This window comes from Microplitis mediator, chromosome 1 (genome assembly GCF_029852145.1).
Source record: "Microplitis mediator isolate UGA2020A chromosome 1, iyMicMedi2.1, whole genome shotgun sequence".
In the NCBI taxonomy this organism is placed as follows: domain Eukaryota; kingdom Metazoa; phylum Arthropoda; class Insecta; order Hymenoptera; family Braconidae; genus Microplitis; species Microplitis mediator.
In genome coordinates this window covers 2,245,424-2,271,425 of record NC_079969.1, presented here as the reverse complement: position 1 = coordinate 2,271,425, position 26,002 = coordinate 2,245,424, and the positions used below count along the sequence as shown (strand labels likewise).

At 27.3% G+C, this 26,002-nt stretch overlaps 2 protein-coding genes and 1 non-coding gene across 4 annotated transcripts in view; 2 read left to right on the top strand and 1 right to left on the bottom strand.

Moving 5' to 3' along the window:
* LOC130674280 (protein gurken-like) overlaps positions 1-10,489 on the bottom strand; it is a 33,300-nt gene extending 22,811 nt beyond the window's left edge. The window contains exons 1-2 of one of the 2 annotated variants that reach the window (XM_057479581.1): positions 7,684-8,450; positions 7,489-7,602 (exon numbers count right to left, since the gene is read on the bottom strand). In XM_057479581.1, the coding sequence (XP_057335564.1) occupies positions 7,489-7,516 (28 nt within the window). In that variant the 5' untranslated portion in view covers positions 7,517-7,602; positions 7,684-8,450. Of the gene's footprint in view, positions 1-7,488; positions 7,603-7,683; positions 8,451-10,372 lie in introns of those variants that run through there. The other variant, XM_057479573.1, reaches the window with a different exon arrangement.
* A 1,303-nt stretch (positions 10,490-11,792) lies between these two features.
* Positions 11,793-25,304, top strand: LOC130674267 (ionotropic receptor 25a). Its single transcript, XM_057479548.1, has 15 exons — positions 11,793-12,055; positions 12,168-12,323; positions 13,001-13,371; positions 13,986-14,177; positions 14,300-14,476; positions 15,569-15,763; positions 15,828-16,049; positions 18,152-18,251; positions 18,348-18,525; positions 19,096-19,279; positions 19,362-19,483; positions 19,556-19,703; positions 24,326-24,495; positions 24,579-24,700; positions 24,974-25,304. The coding sequence occupies exons 1-15, from the start codon at positions 11,974-11,976 to the stop codon at positions 25,249-25,251; spliced, it is 2,697 nt and encodes an 898-aa protein (XP_057335531.1). The 5' UTR covers positions 11,793-11,973; the 3' UTR covers positions 25,252-25,304.
* On the top strand, positions 21,641-21,712 carry Trnad-guc (transfer RNA aspartic acid (anticodon GUC)). The gene has a single exon. It is a non-coding gene; the product is annotated as a tRNA-Asp (tRNA).
* Positions 25,305-26,002: the final 698 nt, after the last annotated feature.

The window sequence follows — 26,002 nt, the reverse complement described above, 5'->3', positions numbered from 1 at the left end:
TTTTTGTATCGGCATCTTTTTGAAATCGGAAATTTCCTTTCCCAATTTCAAATTTTTTGTTACTTTGATCTCAATCGGTGCCGTTATTCAAAAAAACATCATTTGATACTTACATAAACATACATACATATATTATCATATATATTTATATTTAAAAAATAAAAATAGAACCGCCTTTTACTTTGATGAAAAATTTCGGAGTTTAAATTTAAATAACTCATAAACTATTACATTTACGTCAAAAATATATCAGACCTTTTTTCAAGATAATTTTATCCTCTACAAAAAAGGTCTCATATATTTTTGCCGTATCTTCGATACTTAACCCGTAATAATTAATTAATGCATCTACTAATTAAAATCATGGAAAATAATCACTAGAAAATTTTTTTTTTACTTTAAATTTTATATTCTGACGTTTCTATCGCAGATACGGTAAAAATGATAATAAATAATTTTGTAGGAAATTAAATTCTCTACAAAAAAGGTCCTTATCAATTTATCTCTAAGTCTATTAGTTCCGTAGATATCAAAACTACAAATTTAAAAATTTGGATTTCTGTATAAAAATTTAAAATTGTCTATTTTATTTTTTTTTTTTTTTAATTGAAATTTTTTTTTTTCTCTGACGTCACTTCCCGGCGACGAGACGATCATAAGAGCAAAAATACAAGTCTACAGAGAGCGTGTTATGGAAACTAAAGAAGTAATTTTCGTTTTTTTTTTTTTTTTATTTTTAATATTTTTTTTTTATTCACTTATTTTTTTAAGTCTAACACTTTCTGGACACCCTGTCGCGGTTTATAAATAGAATAACTTTATTTGAATCTTAAAATAAGGGCAACGACATGCCTGTATTTAAATTGCAAAAAAAAAAATTCTTTCTTTTAATTATTTGAGAAAATGTTTTTTTTTATTCTTTTGTGTAAAAAAAAAATTTTAGGCTTATAAATAAATTTCATTGACTTGAAAGAAATTTCTTTTATTTTATTTGAAAAATTTCAAAAAGTCAATTCCAGTAAATCTTTTTACTTTTCACAAAAAGATATTGACAAATAAAGTGGAACTAATTTAATACCTTTGAACCGTTAAATTTTATTATTTTGGTAGCTATCAAAATATTTTTTTTAGAAAAAAACTTTACTTTTATTTCTCACGTACGAAATTTGAATTTTCGCGGAAAAATTTTGAATTATTTATTTTTGTGGTTTATTTTTATAAAAAAAAAATGAAAGGGGATTTATTTTACGTAGAATTTAATGGGGAGTGAGAGAAAATTGACAGGTTGAATGGAAAAAAATTTTTTGTTCTCAAAATTGGGATAAATGACGAGAAATTGAAGAAATTTTGAAAGATGATTTTTTGAATTATTTTTTTTTTTCTAGTAATTTCAAGATAAATATAAAAAATTACAGGTCATTTTACGGGGAATTATGTGCACTTTGCGGTAAAATTTTTAGTTGTTGTTAAAAAAATTTTCTGGAGCGGGAAATCAAATTTGAATCTCTCGAAAATCATAATGATCAAAAATACACTTGTATATGTTAATAGTAATTCATTTATTTGAACCCTTTATGTTCATCAAAATATAAAAAGTTATATGTCTTTTTACGCAGAATTCAACGCACTGCAAGATAAATTTTACACTTTTTATTTAAAAAATTTTTCTGAAGCTTAAAATTAAATTTAAACCTCCGTAAGATCAAAAAACCAAAAACTCAACTTTTATATATTTATCTTCGCCAATATATTTCTGCCCTTTATATTTATCAAAATTAAAAAAATAATAGGTCATTAAACGCAGAATTTAATGCACTTTGTCATCCACCTTTCAGTTTTTTCTAAAAAAATTTTTTTCATATCCAAAAATCTAATCTAAACATTTTTAAAATCATAATGACCAAAAAAAAGTTTCTATATATTAATCTATATATATTCATTTCTCCCCTTTCCACTTATCAAAATTGAAAAAATAATAGCTCATTTTACTCAGTATTTAATGCACTTTAACCCCCACCATTAACTTTTTTCCCAAAAAATTTTCCAACCCCTAAAATCTAATTAAAACCTTTTCCAAAATCACAAAACCAAAAATTTTATCATTTATATTTATCTAGATAAATTTATTTCTATATATATATAAATACAATCAAAACTATATTGTCTAGTCATCAAATAAAAAATAGACTACATAAAAAAATAAAATTTTTGAATAAAAAAAAGTAACATTTTTATCGTTAACAGGCGCCAAGAAAATAATTAATGGTTCAAATTCTTCAGATGATTTGTCTATAGATAAAAATATTCATAGAGGATAAAAGAGTGAGTAATCCATAGAGTGAGAAAAAAAACTATATATTTAAAAGAATTCGATTGGGCCACCCGGAAAAACCAATAGCTTTAGAAAAAACATTTTTTTTGTGCACGTGCGTGCGCGCGCTGGTGTGTGTGTGCTTTGGCATATCTACCTGAAGTATCTTAGCATCTTTAAGCAGTTAGTGTTGTCTATATTAAACATTCTATAGTAATAGTAATATAATATAAATGGAAGCTATAGATAATGTCCTCGAAAAAAAGTGGACCTGGATATAAAAAAGGTGTGGGATCTTTTGAGATTAGATAATAAGTTATTTAGAACCTAGGTTTATAAAAACTCAATTTGCCAACGTATTTGATTAAGTGGTTGAGATAATTATTTGTTTAGGTATTTACATATATTTATATATTTATTTTCGATGGGACTAATATTTGTTTTTTAATGACCACGACTTCGATTTGGTTTCTTAGGGTGGGAAAATTTTTTTAACGAAAAGTTTATGGTGAACATTAAAGTGCATTAAATACCGAGTAAAATGAGCTATGACTTTAATTATTTTGATAAATATGAAGGGCAGATATAAGATGGTAAAGATAAATATGCAATAGTCGAATTTTTGGTTTTGTCATTATGGGAAAGGTTTCAATTATATATTAGGGGTTGGAAAATTTTTTGGGAAAAAAGTTAATGGTGAGGGCTAAAGTGCATTAAATACTGAGTAAAATGAGCTATTATTTTTTTAATTTTGATAAGTGGAAAGGGGAGAAATAAATATATGAAGATTAATATATAGAAATTTTTTTTTGGTCATTATGATTTCAAAAGTGTTTAGATTAGATTTTTGGATATGAAAAAAATTTTTTTAGAAACAACTGAAAGGTGGATGACAAAGTGCATTAAATTCTGCGTTGAATGACCTATTATTTTTTTAATTTTGATAAATATAAAGGGTAGAAATATATTGGCGAAGATAAATATATAAAAGTTGAGTTTTTGGTTTTTTGATCTCACGGAGGTTTAAATTTAATTTTAAGCTTCAGAAAAATTTTTTAAATAAAAAGCGTAAAATCTATCTTGCAGTGCGTTAAATTCTGCGTAAAATGACACATAACTTTTTATATTTTTATGAATATAAACGGTTCAAATAAATGAATTACTATTAATATATACAAGTGTATTTTTGATCATTATGATTTTCGGGAGATTCAAATTTGATTTTCAGCTCCAGAAAATTTTTTTAACAAAAACTAAAAATTTTACCGCAAAGTGCACATAATTCCCCGCGAAATTCCAAAAAATTTCCATGCAAAAAAAATAAAAAATGAATTATTTCTTCATACATTTAATTTAATACTTAAAATTACAACATATGACTAATATGTCATTATCTACAGTTTCACATGAAAATATCCAAGTTAATTAAATAGTATTATAAAACGTTATAATAAATTCGCGAGTCCTAGGTCGCGCGGGAAAATTTTCATAAAACAAAAAATAATTTTTTTTTTTCCAATAAAATATTTCACAAGTACGCAAAAACAAAAAACGTCATAAGGACACTGTAGTAAATGTATCTCTGGCTCAACTCGCACTTTTAAGATTTCACAAACTTCGAGTGTTCTGTTTCATATTTTTTTTTTTTATTTTTTTTAACAATACAATGAAATTACGCACCCTCGTACCCTCTTTATATTTCTTAGTTATGTGAGCTCCGATACTCTATTGGTTTTAAATAATCAAACAAAAATAACTCCATTTAATTCCTTGACAACATAAATTTTTTTTTTCTTTTTTTTTCTAATAAAAAAATTTTATTAGAAAATAAAAAAAAGTCTTAAATATTTTTTACAACGTAGTAAATCCTGAGTTTAAAAAAAATTTAATTGGCTTAAAAAAAAAATAAATAATGAGTAAGAGTGAGAAGGAAACAGGAAGGAAGTACATACTTATATATATATGTATGTATATTTTTTTATATATACGTAAAAGTGGAAGGTAACTAAACGAGGGATTTTCGTGTCTCCAGGCGGTTAACTAACAAGGTATATATCTGAATCTTAATATATATATGTATATATAAGATATATATGAGCGTGAGTACTTTGCTATCGTCGGATCTTTTTATTTTGCAAATGGTAACGTTACTAAAAAACGTTCTTGCCTGATTTTATATCTTTAAATGCTTGTTATCATTTTATATCATATATATATAAATATATACATGTATACTTTTTTTTTAATAATTTAATTTCTTATATTTATTAACGGAATAATTAACGTCTTCATTAACTCCGAAGGTTCATTTTTTTTTTTTTTTTGCGGGAAAATTTAAATTTCTTATTTTGAATTTTTTTTTGAATCATCGAAAAAATCATGAAAAATTTGATGATTGAGTCAACAGAATTTTTATTACGAGAATTTTGTTATTAAATGTGACCTGGAGTTGCTTTGAGTCTTTTTTTTTTATTGCGGGAAAATTCAAATTTCTTATACTGAATTTTTTTTGAATCATCGAAAAAATCATGAAAATTTTGATGATTGAGTCAACAGAATTTTTATTACGAGAATTTCGTAATTAAATGTGACCTGGAGTTGCTTTGAGTCTTTTTTTTTATTAGCGGGAAAATTCAAATTTTTTATACTGAATTTTTTTTTGAATCATCGAAAAAATCATGAAAATTTTGATGATTGAGTCAACAGAATTTTTATTACGAGAATTTCGTAATTAAATGTGACCTGGAGTTGCTTTGAGTCTTTTTTTTTATTAGCGGGAAAATTCAAATTTTTTATACGGAATTTTTTTTTTTGAATCATCGAAAAAATCCTGAAAATTTTGATGATTGAGTCAACAGAATTTTTATTACGAGAATTTTGTATTTAAATGTGACCTGGAGTTGCTTTGAGTCTTTTTTTTTATTAGCGGGAAAATTCAAATTTTTTATACTGAATTTTTTTTTGAATCATCGAAAAAATCATGAAAAAATTGATGATTGAGTCAACAGAATTTTTATTACAAGAATTTTGTATTTAAATGTGACCTGGAGTTGCTTTGAGTCTTTTTTTTTTATTGCGGGAAAATTCAAATTTTTTATACTGAATTTTTTTTGAATCATCGAAAAAATCATGAAAATTTTGATGATTGAGTCAACAGAATTTTTATTACAAGAATTTTGTAATTTAATTTGACCTGGAGTTGCTTTGAGTCTTTTTTTTTATTTGCGGGAAAATTCAAATTTTTATTTTGAATTTGAAAAAATCATGAAAAATTTGATGATTAACTACAGGATTTTAATTACGATAATTAAGTAATGAAATGTAACAGGAAGTTCAAGTACCAGAATAATCAATCGTCAAGTAGCCCGCGAATAAAAACCGCGAATTATAAAAATTGAATTTTTTAAATTTATTTCTAAAAAAAATACGAGACAGTCACGTGATATTTAAATTTAGAAATTCTCGTATCTAAAATAGACATTTTTTTTTAAAATAAAAATTTCATTGATAAATTTCCGCGGATCCGCGAGTGTTAAAAATGTAATGAATTTAATTACGCGTGATAATAATTAGTTAGGGAATTAATTATAATTTAATGAGTAGAAAAAAATTTTTTTTTTTAGAAAAAAGCTCGAGACGCAGACTCGGAAGTGAATAAAAGGATTTAAAATTGAGGATCGGGTGAAGAAAAAGAAAGTGTCGATTTTTCGCGTTAAACCGTCTGGGCTCGCGCTTTTATCTTTAGACAGACGAGACAGACTAAGAGACAGACTGTAACGAGGATAGATAATATATATTTGTATATATGTATATGTATGTATGGACCACCAAAAAATTTATTTTTTTTTATTCTAACGGAAATAGCAATCGTTCTATAACATGAGTTTTAAATATGTCTTAAGCATTTTACCATTTACTCTAACATACTTTACTTACTTACGAACTTTTATAAAAAAAAAAAAATAAAAATTGGGTGAGAAAAAAAAAATTTCTTTTTTGTGTCTGACCTCTAAAATTTTTTTTTAAAATCGCGGTATTAAATATTTTTGACACGATCATTAAATTTATCATTTTTAAAAATTCCCGGGGTTTAAAAAAATTATTTTTGAATTTTTAGTGACAGCGACTAAAAAATTTAATATTTGAAAAAAATAAAGAATTGAATGGAGGCCAAGGACATTTTAAATTCTTAGTAATAAATTTATTATTTTTCGGGAAAAAAAATTCAAAATTTTTCAGTCAAAATTGAAATTAAAAATTTACAATTTTTTTTCTAAATAAATTAAATTTTTACCATAAAAATTTGAAAATTAAAAATAAATTTTTTGAAATTCTGTTATTTTTTGATACTAAAAATACCCCAGACAATTTTATTTACAAAAAAAAAATTACTTGTAAATTTTTTGAATACTTCCATATTTTTGACAGAAATTAGCAGACAAAAATTTTTGAATTTTTGTTTCCACAATTTAATTAAAAAAAAAAAACAAAAATCTAAAAAAATGCACATGTAGAAAATTTAATAAACTATAGGTGCAATTTTTTTAAATATTTTTTTTTCAAATTTATCACTACAAAAAAAAAAATCCAAAAATTAAAAGACGTCAACTAACTTCAATAATCCAGAAATTAGCAGAAAAATTTTTAAATTTTTGTTTCCACAATTTAATTTTAAAAAAACCAAATTTAAAAAAAATGCACATGTAGAAAATAAAAAAAACTACTAGTGCATTTTTTCCAGATATTTTTTTTTTGATTATTTATCATCAAAAAAAAAAAAAAACCAAAAATTAAAAGACGTCTGCTAACTTCAATAATTCAGAAATTAGCAGAAAAATTTTTGAATTTTTGTTTCCACAATTTAATTTTAAAAAAACAAGAATCTAAAAAAATACACATGTACAAAATTTACAAAACTACTAGTGCATTTTTTCCAAATATTTTTTTTTTTGATTATTTATCATCATAAAAAAAAACAAAAATTATAAGAGCTAACTTCAGTCGTAATTTTTGACATTAAATTTTTTTTTGTCTCTTAATTAAAAAAAAAAAAATTTGATGTCTAACTTTCAGTGTAAAATTTAAGAAAATTTATCAACTGTCAACAGAACCTCAAAAGTTAAACAAATTTCCTTCCAATAATAATAGAAAATAGAATAAAAAAAAGAAAAATTTACCTGAAAGTCTGGTAAAAAATCGAAGCATACCAGCAGCATCAAGATGACCACTCACAGTACACTTAAATAAATAACAATTCACTAAATTATCACCATTAATCCATCAGCTTCCATCTGTCATAAAAAAAGAATTTTTTAAAAATAAAAAAACTCTAAACCAAACAGAAATTTAAATTCACTTGAACAAAATCCTACCCGCCTCTATTTTAAAAAACTAAACAAATCACTTTACTTTAAACAATATAAATAAATTACAACAGAGCACAATCACAATCAACATGTCACTTGTTTATTTAATAAATTATTTAATCACTAGTTTTCACTTACGATAAAACTGAATCCATTTTTTTTTTTATTATTTTTCACTTTTTATTTATTTATTATTTTATTATTACTGACAATAAACACTTTTATTAATATATATACATATATATAAAATATGTATAAATATATATTAACAACTTAGTATATATATAAATATATATTTATATAAAATAAATAAATTTCAGTCCATCGTATGCCGGACACGAGCGCCATTGCCACATCTCGACATTTTTTTTCGTCTTTTATTTAATCGTCCACATATATTATACACTTTTATATATATATATGTACATATATATGTGTGAGAGTATATATTAAATATATATATAAAGTAACACAACTAAAAGTAACACTCGAAATGGCGAAATATTAAAAATATTTATAAATGCGCATAAGTATGCGCATTTGTTTATTTAATGGCGCGTAAAATTTAAAAAATTTAAATATTTTAAAAATTATAATTTTGCTTTTTTGTTGTTATTGAAGGGAGAAATTTAATTGATTGTTATTGTGGGTACTAGTGTTTTTATTTTTTATTTTATTTTACTTTTTTTTTTTTTTTTCTTTTTTTTTTTTAAAGAAAGAGGAATTTTTATTTGTGTGCGGACGAATAGACGACGAGGAGTGAACTGAAAGGAGTAGAGAGTGGAGAGTTGAGAGTAGACAGCAGCTGCTGGGCTCTGTACTGCTCTGGCAACTTACTGGAGCTATAGTTTGTGTTGGGAGTGGGGGGAGAGGTGAATTAATGAATGAAGGCGCCATCTTGGGGGTTTGGGAGGAGTTCAGGACGGAAATTATCGAGGAAATACGAATAGAGCCGAAGGTTAACGGAGGGAGACGAAGATTGACGAGGAAGAAGTGGGGGTGGTTAGGCGCGGAAATGCCCGAAGAGTTACGGAAAGTTACGAGGGAGGGGTAATTAGGGGAATTTTGTGTGAGTGGGTGGAAGTGGACCCACTCCGCATTACGACACTGATATATATTAATATATATATAAATATGTACTTTTTGTGATGTAATTTGAAGGGCTTTATTTTTAAATCAATTTTCGCGGGTTGGAAAAGAAAGGAAATATTTTTGGACACTTAGAGAATTATTTTGAATTAGGGGGAAGATGGACACGTGGGAATTTTTGAGTTTATGGGGTAGAAATATATGGATGTGGGTACTCATTTAAAAGGATTTTATATTTTCCATACGAATCCGCATGATTTTTTTAAAAATCGCGCGAGTGAATTTTCAAAATTTTTTAAAAAATTTTCAAATTTAAATGTATGCAAGCGCGTACTCATTTTGTAGGAAATAAAATTGTCTATTAAACGAAATAAAAATTTTTGATTTTACTTCCATGTGATTTTTTTTTATCCGGCCCATTTTACCCCAACTCATCTATTTTCATAAATTTTACCCTAATTATTATCCAGAAAACTCATTAATTTATTCACTACCTCAATTACTGGATTGAATTTCATAAATTAATAAATATGAAATATATATTCATATATATATTTTATAAATCCCAATTTTTCCTTAACTATCTGTCATTATTTATAAAAATCATCAGAAATAAATCCTTATCTTATATATATTTACTAAGCGTTTTCTATATATTTTATAAATAAATATATATTATTATATGACATTAGTTGTAAAGATTTTTTATTTTTTAATATTTAGTTTTTAAAATATATGTTATTAAGTTAATGTTAGTTTAGTTGCGATTTTATTTAATCAATGATAAGACAGTCACGCATCATGTCGTGTACATTTTATGTCTAGTCCGTCAAATATTATATAGAACATCGATCGTTAAATTATTATATACAACCCATCACATAACATATATATATACATATACACATATATAGATTTTATAATTTAATGGACATTTAAATGAACCGCAACGAGCAAATGCACTCAGATTTAAAAATCCGATAATTTTTTATAAGTCATATGTATGTCTATATATAAATATATAGACATACATATATATTTTTTGGCACAGAAAGATAGAGGACTGAATGCCCTTTCATATGAATACCCACATGCCTTATGTATTTTTCATAACATAATATTCATATATATATAAATATATATACTATAAATATATATACAAAATAAATATAGCTTGTTGGTACTCATTTGAAAGCTTAGGAAATTCTCTATTCATAAATATATATGGCACTTAAAAAAAATGAGAGTAGAATTTTACACACGGGGTAATTTGGACCATGATATAGAAAAAATTTATGTAAGCAATTAAATGGTGATAAAGAATTTAATAATAACTAGATAATTATAGAGACACTAGTCCGCGGTTCGAGTCTAGTCTACGGTTTTTTTAAATAATCGCGCGTATTTAAATTCAAATTTAAATGTTTAAATTGAATGAACAATGAGCTTATTATTTTATATCTCGTGTACAGAGCTAAGCAAATATAGACTAGAAAAAATATTTAAATAAATAAAACTTATAAAGTTTTTTTTCGAGATGATGAACGAATCGCGGGCGGTGAAGCATTTAAAAATACTCAAGAGTTATCGAAGCATCTCGACTCACCTGCCGGTCTTGGAAGTACAAGTTGGAACATCTGCACCTAAACGCAATCACCTTCTCCTTCTGCTGTCTCACTTGCTCTGGTGTTACGTGCGCTCATTATGCCTCCCGCTATTCTATCTGAGGAATATTCAAATGGATTAATATCACGTCTCTTTCTAGTGAATCCGTGAATTATTGTATCGAGGTTGAGTTTGAGGCAATGGTGCATCACTTAAATACTTTAATCTCTACAATGTTTTCTCGAGCATGGAAATTAATCAACCTCAATGTATATTATACTCACCGATGTGAAAATATATACATTGTTTCAGCTATCGCTCATTCTATATATATTTTTTTTTTTACAATTATTCGAGTTGCGAATACCGATCGTTAACTTTTAGCGACGATATCTCAATAAATATATAAAATAAGTATACGTTGTTTGTGTTCACTGAAAAGTTCATTTAATTTCCTACAATTTTTGACTCTTTGTAAATATCCCTAGAGCCAATGGTTCAAAAGTTAGAGCGCCTTGACCAATAAAATATTATTTTAACCCAAGATCGGTATTTTATAAAACTTAAATCGCCTGTAACTTTAAAACTATCGATCCCACCAACTTTTTTATGGAATTAAAAATTGTAGATAATTAAATTGGCTTTCCAACGATCATATTAAAAGCATAATTATCTCAACTCCTTCCACAATATCAGCAATTTTATTTTATCTAATTAATCCGCGGAGTATCGGCATAAAAAATTTTAATTATTAACTTGACTCGGCAAGATCTCACTGAATATATAAGAAGAGTCGCGGGTACTTGTAGTCACTGAAACCAAAATTAAATCTTACCCTTGAGTACCTACATACAATATTTTTTAAAGACATACGCATATATTTCCATAAATATATAAATATATACACATATATACATATATTTTTTTTCCACAGAAAGATAGAGGACCGCGTGGCCTTTCATACGAGTACCAACATGCCATATTTATTTTTAATAACTCACTAAATTTACATACATTTATATATACATCAACATATACTCAAATACTCATGAAAAATAAATATAGCTTGTTGGTACTCATTTGAAAGCTCATCGGACGCTCGTTAAAATGAATCTATACGTCATATTTTTTATATATATATTTCCAAGAATTTACTCATTTTTGAAATTATCACCCCACCCCTGAGATTTTCTTTTTTAACAATCAACAATCAATATCCTAACCGAGTCATGATAAATAAATATCTAAATTGGGACAATTTCGTACCTCAATAAATAATTTATCAGTCATGTCATTTTACTGTCAAGTTACCTCATATATTATTGTACTCATTCCTCATATTCTTTAGTTTTCCTTCTTCCTTTCCTTTGTATTACTCCTACTTACTACTTTTCTACAACCATAAGCAAATATATATATATATAAAGGAATATATATGATTGTATCAAATTAAATGTCAAAGCGCAAGCGTCATAATCATTATTTCCTATGTACGATTCAATTTCTTTAGCTCCCGTTTGTTATTACACTAGATGTTTAGATTCAAGTTAAAACTTATTTACTTATTTGTTACTGTAAATAAATATATGAGTTGATGTTAAAATGTCTAAAATCGGAATTAAGTTTATTGTTACTGGACTATATTTATTTAATTATATTTTGGCACAGGAAGTTATCAAAATGAGTAAGAATTTTTTTTTTTTTTATTTTAACAGAAAATTGGAAAATTTTTTTTTCACTAAAGAAAAAATAATAAAAAAAATTATTAATTATAAAAATTTTTATATAATTTGTAGTGGTGGTGATAGAAAATACTGATAGACATATATTTCATTTGATGAATGATATTTTACCTGAAGCTGAAAAAGCTGCAGGTGGAAATGATATAGTAAAAGTTGATGTGGAAAAAGTTGAATTAGATCGGAATAATGTCTCGGAAAGTTTAAATCAAGGTAATTAATTTTATTTATTTCATTTTTTATATATATATAGTATTTCATATATATATATACTACTCAAACATATATATTTGAATAGAGAATTAAATTCCCTTTAAAATGAGTACCCACAAGCGATACTTATTTTTACTTTTAAATTGACATATATGTAGGTATATATAAATATATAAATATATGTTAAAAATAAATATAGCTTGTGGGTACTCATTTTAAAGGGAATTTTATGAACTTTTTGATAAACGTAATCAAAATTTAATTATTTAGAATATTTCCCATATATATACATATATATTATTTAAAAATTAAAAAAATAAATGGTTCGCTCTAACCATCTGAGAAACCGTTTTATCTATTCGTACTTAGTATCCTTGTGACCGTGAGCTTCTTAATTTAACGTGAGTGCTGGCATCTATATTTTTTTTTAAATACTAATGAAAGTTATATTTATATATAAAGATTTGAAAAATATTTTTGCTGGGAAATATAAGAAAACTATACGAGACAAAAAAATAGATTTCCAGTTGTAGTTTAAAAAAAAAAATTCGTTTCTCTAAAATTGAAAAATTCCATTCGATCTAAACCTGGTGATGTGGGTACTCATTCCACCGGAAATGACCTCCTTACCATGACCCAACCATTAAAAATCCTTAAAAAAAAAATTTCTATTCCAGCGTGCGCCGTTTTGTCTCGTGGAATTGCCATAGCTCTCGACATGACGCACACAGGCTGGGACAAGCTACGGGAAATAATCGCAAACAACTCAATAATATACCTAAGATCCGACGGCAGTATAATACCTTTTATCCAAGCCACCGACGAATTTCTAAAGAAAAAAAACGCAACGGACTTTGCGTTGATTTTTGAAAATCCATCAGATGTTGATCCAGCGCTCTATTACTTACTAGGCGCCTCAACTCTTCGACTCGTGATAATAGACAATCTAAACAATGCCTCGATAAGCAAAATCCATGATATGAAACCTCAGCCATCTTATTATGTGGTCTATTCCAGCACCAAGGGAATGGAAAAGTTATTCCAAGCAGTAATTTATATATTTTTTATTATTGTTCGTTGGACGCCCTTTAAAATGAGTACCCACAAGCCATATTTATTTTAAAGATTTTTATATATTTATATTTATCACAATATATATGGAATAAATGATTAAAAATAAATATGGCTTGTGGGTACTCATTTTAAAGGGCATTCAATTTTATATCCTTATATATATATTATATATATATAAATTCATATATATATATATATTTATATATATATACATATATTTTTTAAAATTTTTTTATTGATTGTCAAATATATTCACTTATAATTATTTGAACATGAATTAAAAAAAAAAAAATTCAAAAGTACGCGACCAGGATTCGAACCTTCCACTCTCGAGTTACCATCGAAATTTCTTGTATAGACTTTAAATGAATATTCTGGCTAAATTATCAAGTTTATGAAAAAAATCATAGAGACACTTTTTGTAGCCAATAAAATTTCCTACAAAATTGGTCCTGTTCATTTTTTTGATATCTTTGATAGTTGAGTTGTAATTTACAGATTCGCTGTCGGATACTGAAAAATCCTGAGCAGCGCTAGCCGAAGGTTCGGTTTCCAGTTTATTTTACGATTTGTTTATTTTTTTCTAAGGCTATAGAGGGTAATTTAGTCACAAGATCCGGTGTTTGGAATTTAGTTTTCACGGACATGGACTACAAACAATTTCGTTACATTAAAGGACCCGAAATACTGGATCACAATATCGGAATTTTTTCAATGAATTCCACTGTGTGCTGCACACTATTAGAAAAACCAGTTTGTGATTGCCCACCAGATTTCAAGGCTTGTATTAATTTTTAAAAAATTTCCTTGTTCCCGCAAATTAAAAAAAATTTTTTTTAATTTTAATATTTCGCACTCCGGAGTAAAATTTCCATAATTCATAATTAAAAAAATTTTTTTAGATTTTCGATCAGTACCTACAAGTTTTGATGAAACAATTAGTAGCGACATTCGTTAAAATAAATAGTGGGAGTGGACCTAAGGTGAGGTCAATAAAAGGACAGTGTCCATTAGTAGAAAAGCCGACGGAAGAAGATAAAATAATTCAAATATTTAAGGATGCGATCATAGAAGTTACGGTAAGTCATCTTTAAATATATGAAAAAAAATATTTCACACCTTGTTCGCGGTTCGCAAGCTTTTTTTCGCGGAAGAAAAATCAACTAATGGCAGAAATCGCTGATAGCGCGAATTCAAAACCGCGAAACTCAAGAAGTTGAGTCTAGATTTTCTTAGACGGCGATTCCGACCAAAATTATCCGTCCGTGGGATGAAAATGCATTCGGACGTCGATCCAGAAATAGTCAGAGTTTCCTAAGACTTGAAAACGCCGAGCTCTGATGAAATTTTTTCGAAAATTTCCAATTTTCATAGCGGGAAATTTAAAAATTTTTTCGGGCGATAAATCGCGAGTTTTTTGGGCGGTCCGTTGTGCCCCGGGAATCTGGTATCGCTTTGAAATTTGTAAATATATATCAAAGTCAAAGATAAAAATATGACGACTGTAAAAAAAAAATTTTTGCTAATTTTTGAGGGGATCCGTCGTGCCCCGGTCTTTCCTACGGTAAAAAAAAAATATTTTTTTTTACTATACGGTATAGTAAAATTACAACACGGGTTAGTAATAACTGATGACGGAAGAATTGTAAATTTAACACAGAGGGTTAGTAAAATTCACAATGTCGTCGTCTACTGTATCAGGAGAACATGAAAGTATAAGAATCAGTATGCGCGGGAATCATTAATTTTTTTAAATATTTGAATTTTTCGCGCGTTGGAATTTAAATATTAGGTTCGAAATTTGAATATAAAATTTGTATTTAACAATAAAATATAAAAAATTTTTTATAATAATTAAGATTTTTCTGAAAATTTGAAAATTCACGAATAATTCAAATTTTTCAAATAAATCAAACCCGCGAAAAATTTAAATTTTTGAATAATTCAAATTTTTTGAATAAATCGAACGCGCGAAAAATTTAAATTTTTGAATAATTCAAATTTTTTGAATTTTTCTAACACTTGCACATGATTCGACAAATCAATTTTTGAAAAAAATTTTAGATTTGACCATAAATAAAATTATATTTATTTGAATTCAAAAATTTATCAAAATTTTAAATCTTTTTTTTTATACTCGCTAAATAATTAATAAATTAAATAAATTAAAGGAAGCAGATCCACTACATATATTAGAATATATGCCAAAATCATCAATAGTTGTTCATGAATGTCTTATAGACATTGAAATATTAGAAAATGGTACACTAAATTTATTAGCGGAGTGGACTAAAGATGCAATTACTCCAGCAGCTGGACAAGTTATTGCTGCTAGTCAGCCACATTTTCGTATTGGAACTACGGCGGTAAGTTCAAATTTTTTGGTCTTTTTTTTTTCAAAAGAAAAAAAAATTTTTTTGTAATTATTAGTCTATACCATGGGTTACTCTTCATACTGACCCAAACACGGGAGAAGTTCTGCGGGACGCGAATAACAACTTAATGGCGGAGGGCTACTGCATTGACTTTATCCAGGAGTTGTCTAAGAAAATGAAATTTACTTATGAACTGGTCGTGCCGAAGGACAGAAAGTTTGGAAATAAACTTCCCGATGGGCAGTGGACGGGTCTCGTTGGTGACTTGGCCACTCGTGTAAGTAATTAATTAATTCTAATAATGAAAATCGCGATTTCATAATTTTTCTTTCTTTTAAATATGATGTTGTGGGTACTCGTTCCAGAGAACTTTTTATTTTGAATATATTCCCGTAAGAAAAAAAATTCAAAATTTCAAAATTTAAATTTTGATTAATTTTAAGTTATCAAAACCTAGTCATGTGGGTACTCAATCTAGAGTAAATATAATTTCCTGTTCCATGTAATCTAAAAAAGAAAAAAATTTCCAAAATTTTTAAATCAAAATTTTGATAAATTTGAAGTTATCAAAACCTAGTCATGTGGGTACTCAATCGAGAGTAAATTTAATTTCCTGTTCCATGTAATATAAAAAAGAAAAAATTTCCAAAATTTTTAAATCAAAATTTTGATAAATTTGAAGTTGTCAAAACCTAGTCATGTGGGTACTCAATCTAGAGTAAATTTAATTTCCTGTTCCATGTAATGTAAAAAAAAAAAAATTATCAAAATTTTTAAATCAAAATTTTGATAAATTTGAAGTTATCAAAACCTAGTCATGTGGGTACTCATTCTAGAGTAAATTTGATTTCCTGTCCAGTAACCTAAAAAAAACCGCGAAAATTCAAATTTCAAAAAAATGATTTTTTTAAAAAATCTAAAATTTTCACGTAGTCAGAACCTAGTCATGTGACTACTCATTCCACGGCATTTTCAATTCTCCCTTCACCTATGCTGTTACATTTACTGTAAACCTTCACCTCAACAAGACTATTATTTCCCTCTGAAAATTGGTACCTTTACTCTTCAATTATAAAATCAATAATCGATTAACTTCATGTTAATTTTCAATGTTAATTATTTAAACTCGTCGTAAGATAATAACATACAATTGATAACGTTCGATATCAAAACATGATATTAAAAAAAAAATATATGTATATATATATGTGGATACAAGCCAGAGAAAAATAAATAGCCTTCATTGTATCGATTGTATTGTATAACTAAACTAAACTAAGTTTATACTACGCACACTCATATATATCTATATATGTATTCTCTTGAGTATATTCTTATACTTTCATGTACTCCTGATACAGTAGACGACGACATTGTGAATTTTACTAACCCTCTGTGTTAAATTTACAAATCTGGTGTCATAATTATTACTAACCCGTATTGTAAATTTTACTATACGTATAGTAAAAAAAAATTTTTTAATATATATATATATATATATATATGAATTAAAATACGATTTATATTTAGTCCGTTAGCTTTTCATGTTTCCCTGATACTCGAGGCGTCAAATATGACCGAGTTTGATAAATTTTACAGTATATATATAGATATATATGACATACTGAATTTGACTAATTAGTTTATTATTATTATTTTTTTTTTACATAAAAAAAAAATTATTATAAAAAAAATGTTCAATAATTTATTGAATTAGAATTTTTATAAATGGGTTGAATATACAGTTATGACATTTTAAATTTTTGTATGATAAAATTTTCAAAATGCCGCCGGTCATTTAAAAATATATGTATGCATATATATTTTGAAAAATATGATAGATAATTATATGTTGCTCGCCTTATTTGAAAAACTTATAAAATTTCCTCTAGAATGAGTACCAACAAGCCATATTCATATATTTATGAATATATATATCAAAATATATGTATATTAAATAAGTAAAAATAAGTATGGCTTGTGGTTACTCATTTTATAGCCCATCAAATTCTCTATTTATATATATATGTGTATATACATATATTCTTATATATATATAAATATAACAGACAATATAGTAGAATGGATAGTATACTCCTGAATAGTCATGAACTCCTGATAAAAATATCAGAAATCAACTAAATGATTTGATAAATTCAAGAAAATCTTTTTAGTTAAATCTACTTAGTATATTATATATATATATATATTTATATAAGTATACAAAAATATACATGTATAATATTTATCTAAAAATAAATTCAAATGTTATTAAAAAAAAAAATATTAAAGTAACTAAAAATTTTTTCACCCCAACTTAATATAAAATAAATTTTCAAGTAAAAAAAAAAAAATGATAATTGATATTAAAATTTATAGAGAACGGATATCGCAATAGCGTCATTGACAATGACGTCAGAACGTGAAGAAGTAATCGATTTTGTGGCGCCATATTTTGAACAATCTGGTATTTTAATAGGTAACTTTTTTTTTTTTTCATTATTATTATTAATTTGAATTTTTACTATCATGCGACTGATGACGAATGATTTAATTACAATTTTTTTTTGAAAAGTTATGAGAAAGCCGGTCAAGGAAACGTCACTATTTAAATTTATGACGGTACTAAAATATCAAGTTTGGCTGAGTATTGTTGGGGCGATAGTTGCAACAGCAATTATGATTTGGATATTAGATAAATATTCACCTTACAGTGCTAGTAATAATAAACAACTTTACCCTTATCCTTGCAGGTAATTTATATATTTTTTTTTTTCATATTTAAAAATCCATGAATTAGAGGAAATTTCATTTGTCACTCATTTAAATCCTTTAAAAAAATCTGTTAAAAAATAGGGGTTTCTAAACTCAAAAATTACTATATGTTAATTTTTCAATAAAAAAAAATTAGTCACTCAAAATATAGTCATGTGGGTACTCATTCCAGAGGAAATTGAACAACAAACAGTACCTAAGGTATTAAAGCGACAAAAAAAATTTTTTTCTCAAAAATCAATTTTTTAATTTTTTCCAAAAAATTAGTTACTCAAAATATAGTCATGTGGGTACTCATTCCAGAGGAAATTGAATAACAAACGTGCAGTAAGACATTAAAGTGACAAAAAAAAAATTTTTCTCAAAAATTAATTTTTTAATTTTTTCCAAAAAATTAGTTACTCAAAATATAGTCATGTGGGTACTCATTCCAGAGGAAATCCATTTCTCTACCCACCCACACTGTCAATATTCCCCCTAAAATTATCAAACTCGAAACCTAAGCCCAAAGCACCAGCGGCAAAATTGAATTAAAAATTATTTTACAGAGAATTTACCCTCAAAGAAAGTTTCTGGTTCGCCCTGACATCATTTACACCCCAAGGGGGTGGCGAGGCACCAAAAGCTCTATCTAGCCGAGTTCTAGTTGCCGCTTACTGGTTATTTGTTGTCCTGATGCTCGCAACATTTACCGCTAATTTAGCTGCGTTTTTAACCGTCGAAAGAATGCAAGTACGTTAACTTCCCCTGTTATTCTCAAACTTTCTACTCCCAATTAATCGTTAACTCAAAATTTTTTACTAAAAAATTTCAGGTGCCCGTACAATCACTAGAACAATTAGCGCGACAATCTAAAATAAATTACACAGTTGTAAATAATTCTAATGCCTACCAATATTTTAGTAACATGAAAAATGCCGAAGATAAACTTTATAAGTATATATTTACTGTCTTTTTTACTAATTAATTACTCTGTCAATTAATTTATTAATTTTTTAATTTAAATAGAGTATGGAAAGAAATAACTTTGAACAGTACAAGTGATCAAACAGAATATAGAGTCTGGGATTACCCGATAAAAGAACAATATGGACATATTTTTCAAACGATTAAGACGGTTGGTACTGTTGCCAATGCCAGTGAAGGTTTTGTAAAGGTTTGTACAGAGAGAAAACTTGTCTGGTTTGTATTTTATTATATATATATAAGAGTGTTTCAAAAAAAAAATTTACTTTTCTCGAAAACAGGTTCAAAAGTTTCATTTAGATATAAAAATACGCCTGTGAAAATTAGAGCTCTTAATATTAACCCTTTAGAGTCAGAGGATCTCGAAACGTCTACGTGTGAGACTAGTGGGGAGAGCGCGAATCGTAGAGTCCCGTGAGCATGTATGAGTGACATGTGAGAGTAGTAGTGTGCCTGTGAGTACCCTTCCACTCGTTTGAATCTCGCGCTGCGTTCATCGACAGTGCCGTAGTTAGTATTGTTGTCGTAAGAAAATAGTCTCCGAAAGTAAGGTTAGAAAAATTAAAAAAATTTTATACATTGCTATGTAATTGCAATATTACTTAACTATATTTATAATGAAACCAAATGTTGTTCTTACTTTGAATTTAAGTCCTTTAATATTTATTATTTAATAAATTAAAAATAAAAAATAAAATAATTTTTAATTCCCGCTTAGGTGAAATTTTTTCTCTTATAATACGGCCCTGTCACATTTGCTTCGCGCTCTTTCTAATTCTATCGGGCTCCGCCAGACCGAAGAGTGGGATTTCAAGGTTAGACTAAAGGGTTAATATTAACATTAACTTTTGCAAGGATTGAAAAAAAAATTTAATAAAAATTTATAAATAGAAAATAGTAGTTTATCTATCGAGTGCGAGCGTCTTAGACTCGATTTTACTAGATAAATTAGCTTTGTGACAGATATTTGAAATTTACTACATTTAGTGCCTATAAATGGCAGGTTATAACCCGCATTTATTTATTTGCTAAGATTGTTTTGAATATTTGTTGAAAATGAGAGAGAAGTCGGTAAGTGTATTAATTAATATGATGATAAATTTTATCACAAGATAGCTCGTTGAGTTACTTTGATATTTTTTGGTCATTTCCTATCGCACATGTAATCAAAAACACTTCTACCAATTATCGATTATTGTTCCATCGTTTACTTAGACCTATCAAAACGACTCGATAAGAAGCTACAACGGATAATAAATAACTCTATAAGATTTATTTTTAGTGTAAAAAGAGATGAGCATATTACACCTTACAGACACGCTCTAAAATGGCTTAATGCTAAATCAAAAAGAGAATATTTTCTAGCTTGTCTGATTTACAACATTTTGGAAACTGGTGAACCTAAATTCCTTTGGCTTTTATTTACAAATGAAGACCTTGATATCAGGAGATCAAACAGGCTTGCAGCAAAAAATAATAATATGTTCAAAATGCCTAATTTTACTACCATCGTCTATGAGCATTCTTTTTTGGTGTCAGCTATTCGTCTGTGGCAGGAATTACCAACAGAAATTACAAATTCATCGTCACTTCAAATCTTTAAAAATAAAGCATATGAATTTTTTAGGAATAAAGAATCAAATTCTTGACAATTACTATGTTTGCAACCTCTTACTGAACATTGCATAGACTACTGTTTCTCTGTATAAATTTGTATGAATTTATATTAGCTTTGCAAAATATCCTTCAGTTTATGTACCTTTACGTATTAGAGAATTATTTCCTTTATGTTCTAAATATATATTATACTTACGTGATAGAATTAAAATGTTACAATTTTGTACTTGCCATTAGGCTCAATGCCTTGGCATATAAATTTAAAATAAAAAAAAAAAAATATTTTGATTCGTGAATGACGTCACTATTAGAACGATTAGGTATCTTTTTTACCAGCTGTATCGTATCTAATATTTTTAGCTGCTGGCTATAGGCCCTAAATATCGTACATTTCAAGTGTCTGTCACAAAAAAAGGTCATTTAATATAAGATTATAAAATTTCGACTGTGTTTCTATAAGAGCATGCATATGTTTAAATATGTTCACAAATTTTCGTCTGTCACGTCAAGTCCTTGGTAGTATAGTGGTCAGTATCCCCGCCTGTCACGCGGGAGACCGGGGTTCGATTCCCCGCCAAGGAGACATTATTTTTGTTTTTTTTTAATTTTTGAATATTATAAAATTGGAATATTTTATATTATTTAATAAACTACACTTACTTTGTTTAAAAAAACAGTTTTTTCAATGCAGAAAACAGCTACATGCAAGTACAGATAAACTATTAAATACATTTGTATCTATCTTTAAATATTGTTTTCCTTATGCATGTTCTAGAATGAAAATTTTTTTTCTGAATCACTTTAAAATCTTTTTTGGCAGTTAACGAAATTTAAAGAAACCGATTAAACATAAGAATTCAACAGTCTATTAACATACATATGAAGGTTTGAATTACGAATAAGACGAACATGACTTAGAAGCGAGCGCTATAAACAACAGTCATTATTCCTAGAGAAATTATTAGAATAGGTCTTTTTAATTAGCTTTATTTTTTTTTCCAATGCTTATGTTATTGATTATAACCGTAAAAAAAAATAAATAAAAAAAATTAATTAAAGTCCCCCTGGCGGGAAATCGAACCTTTTTTTTTTATTTAAAGTTTATTTATTTACTCATCATATTCATACTGTATTTATGAGTAAAATAAACTGTGGAAGTCTATTTCGTCCCTATGTGGTATCGCAGTGGAATATTTATTTAAATTGATATTGAAGTTGTTAATATCGATTGTTTTATTGCTTTTGTGCCTGCTTTTGTGGTAAATGGTTGGTATGTTTTTGCTGTTCTGAATTATAGCTGGATTCTATCGCCCGTGTGTCTAGCGTTGAAGTCGCCTGCTACACTGAGAAAAAAAATTACTTTTATCAAGAACATTTACTTGATACAAGAACATATATTCTTGATAATTTTCAAGAATATATAATTTTGGCTCAAGAATTCGTAGAATTGAAAGAAATAATTTTTATTTAATTCAAGTAAAGCTATTCTTTTGTTTACTCATAATATAATATCAAATCCATATAATAACAAAAAAAATTTGATGCTCTTTTCTCAAGAAATTGATAATTAAAAATAATAAAATAAATATTTTGAACGGATTTCTTGAACCAAGAAATTCTTGTTTGGAAAATAGTATTTTTTTTTCTCAGTGTATCAGCTAATATATATTGCTGTTATTATTCAGGTTCAAGCTTATGAAAAAAGTGTTGATCTCGTGCAGAAATATTTGTTTTGTGTCCGTTTTTGAGGTGGCATATATGCTCCCTGTGATTAGGAAATTAATGATTACTTAATTTTATTTTTATTAAAGTGTATTCTATTATTGAGTTATTGATAGATTTAGTGTATGTATTGTGTGCTCTAATTTTTCGTTGATAACTATTGCAGTTCTGCCTCCACGGTTTGGGCCAGGCCTGACGGTTCTAATTATTTTGTGTCCGTCTATTTTTATCTTGTGTTTAGGGTTTAATTTTGTTTCAGATACTAGATTGATGTCTAAATTGTTTTATCTAAGTACGATTGTCTTCGGCTTACGATTTTTTGGAGTGTATGTGAATATACTGAATATTGTGAATGTCAAGAGCTTTAATTATTTTTTCATAGGTTTGTAAGTTTGTGCATGTTATTGTAATATTGCTGTTAGGACTTTTTTGTACTCCGTTATCTTCTATTAGTTTTATAGTGTTTTTAATATTAATTCCAGTAATAATTATTGGAGGTGTCCAGTGTCCATGTTGCCGTCGTTGTCATCGTCTAGCATTCCGTATCTATTGTCACTAGGTGACGCTTGATGCGAGTTCGCAGTTGTGTCTTTCGGATGTTTACTTGTTTTTTCTTTGCACTGAATGTTTCCCAGTCGCCATCTTTCTTGGGCCCTGTTTGGCTATTGCCACTTCTTTTATCACTATTTTATTTACGATTTTTTTAAATTCACTATCGATCAGTTCGGTAGTGATATTTTTCCATCTCTGGTTTTGTTGTTTTAGCATTTTGCTTAAAGGGTTTTTTAGGTTTGTATCCAACCTTTAGGTTTGTATCTACGCCTTTGCGTTTGGCGTTTTTTTACTGGTGCGTTGTCAGCCATCTTGGCTGCGACTTCTTTATTTACTTTTTTTTTCACTGTTAGTTAGTTTCTACACTGTTAGTTAGATTCATTGAAGTAAAATACCCAGTTAGGGTGATTTCTTTAATTATATAAATCACTTTTATGCACTTTATTTTTAATTGGTGAGCGGAGCGTTGTCGAATACGTGTAGTCACGCAGTCGCCCTCTCGCGAGAATCGGGGAATCGAATTCCGGTCTCCCGCGAGACAGGCGAGGATACATACCACTTTGTAATATAGTTCTAGATAAGTAGAGTGAGGGGTAATTGCTTCTATTCAAATCGAAAATATTTGAGAAAAAAAAAATTTATCGAAAAAGTTTATATATATTTTATTACATACATATCAATATATGTAAATAAATATGTATATGAATAAATATAAAATAAAATTACCTTTAAAATGAGCACCCACAAACCATACTGATTTTCAATTATTCAATTCATATATATTTTTTGATATATATAAATATATCAAAGCATGAAAAATAGATATAGCTTGTGGGTACTCATTTTGAAGGGCATCAATTTTTCTATCTTTTTATACCCTTGTAAAATCGTTAATTTGAGAAAAAAAAATTTTTGTGTCAGGTTTTAGACAGTACAAAAGCCGAGTTTGCGTTTATACATGACTCGGCGGAAATTCAGTACCAAGTAACGAAGGATTGCAATTTAACAGAAATTGGTGAAATTTTTGCGGAACAGCCTTACGCAGTTGCGGTACAACAGGGCAGCCATTTACAAGAAGAGATAAGTCGAGCGTAATTATTTACAAATTTATTTAATTAAATGTAAATAAATGATTGTTGTTTTTAAAATGAAATAATTATTTTTAAATAAATAGAATTTTAGATTTACAAAAAGACAGATTTTTTGAAAATTTATCGGCTAAATATTGGAACGCATCTTTAAAAGACAAGTGTCCGACTTCGAATGAAAATGAGGGGATAACTTTAGAAAGCTTGGGTAATTTTTTTTTATGATAAAAAAAAATAATTTTTTTTTTTTTGTAAAGTAGACAAAATTTCCTGTAAAATGAGCACCCACAATAATGTATTTAAATAAAGTCATTTTTTAGTCATCTGGCCGCGGTCGTCCGCGAATGGATCGCGAGCTGATGGTCAACTATAACTTTTTCGAAATATATCGATGTGGGTACTCAAATAACAGGAAATTTCGTCACTAATTCAACTATCATAATCATTTTTTTTACTTGCATAAAAAAAAAAAAATTTTTAGGTGGAGTATTTATTGCAACTTTATTTGGTCTTGCACTGGCAATGATAACACTTGGAATCGAAGTACTGTATCATCGACGTAAAAATAATTTAAATGATGACAAAGCACAGGAAGCCAATATTAAAACTGTTAAAAAAATACCATCGAAATTAATAAAACCAAAACTACATCAATTCAAACCTGCACCGACTGTCGCGTTTATTGGACGGAATCGCGGACTTAGATCCCGAGTTTCTCATATATCTGTTTATCCCAAAACTTTTCCGTATAAAGATTAATTTCTCAATATTATAATTATTTTTATTGCTGACACATATTTTAATATTTATTAGTTTTGATTATCACTCATATTTATTTATGTATATTATATTAATAAATAGTACGAAGAAATAATGATATTTTGTAAAAATAATGTTAATTAATTCAAATAAATATTCTAATATTAATAAAATTACTGGAAATTTTATAAATTTTCAAAAAAGTCGGGTATGGGTTTTCTTATCGGGATTAATTACGAGGTGAGTACTCATTAAAAAGGTAATTTTATAGTTATGAGTCATGAAATTCTTTGTAGTTTGAGTGCCGACATCACTAAGTAAGTCTAGGAAAAAAATTTAAAAAAAAAAAAATAAATAAAAATTTCAAAAAAAAAAAATAAAAATTTTGTAGTTTTGTTCCTCATAAATTTTCCTTTCATTTGAGTACCCACATCAATATATTCAAATCAACTTTAAACTCGCGGTTAATTCGCAGACGACCGCGGCTTTTTAATGAATACGTGACTTTATTTAAATATATTGTTGTTGGTACTCATTTTACAGGAAATTCCCTCTACTTTACGAATTTCGAATTTGTTTTTTCAAAAAAAAGTTCTTTGAAAAAAATTTCTTATAAAAAAACAAAAAAAATTGTAATTTTCGGTTTTGCTGAACTTTGACTGCAATTTGTGACTTAAATATTGCAGATACAATAAAAATGTATTGATATAAATTTGTAGGAAATTAAATTTTCTATGTAAAAGGTCATGAC

Coding starts and splice junctions, on each gene's coding strand:
- LOC130674267 (XM_057479548.1), top strand. CDS start 11,974: ATGTCTAAAATCGGAATTAAGTTTATTGTTACTGGACTATATTTATTT. Junction 15,764..15,827: donor TTCGTATTGGAACTACGGCG/GTAAGTTCAAAT, acceptor TGTAATTATTAG/TCTATACCATGGGTTACTCT. Junction 24,701..24,973: donor GATAACTTTAGAAAGCTTGG/GTAATTTTTTTT, acceptor AAAAATTTTTAG/GTGGAGTATTTATTGCAACT.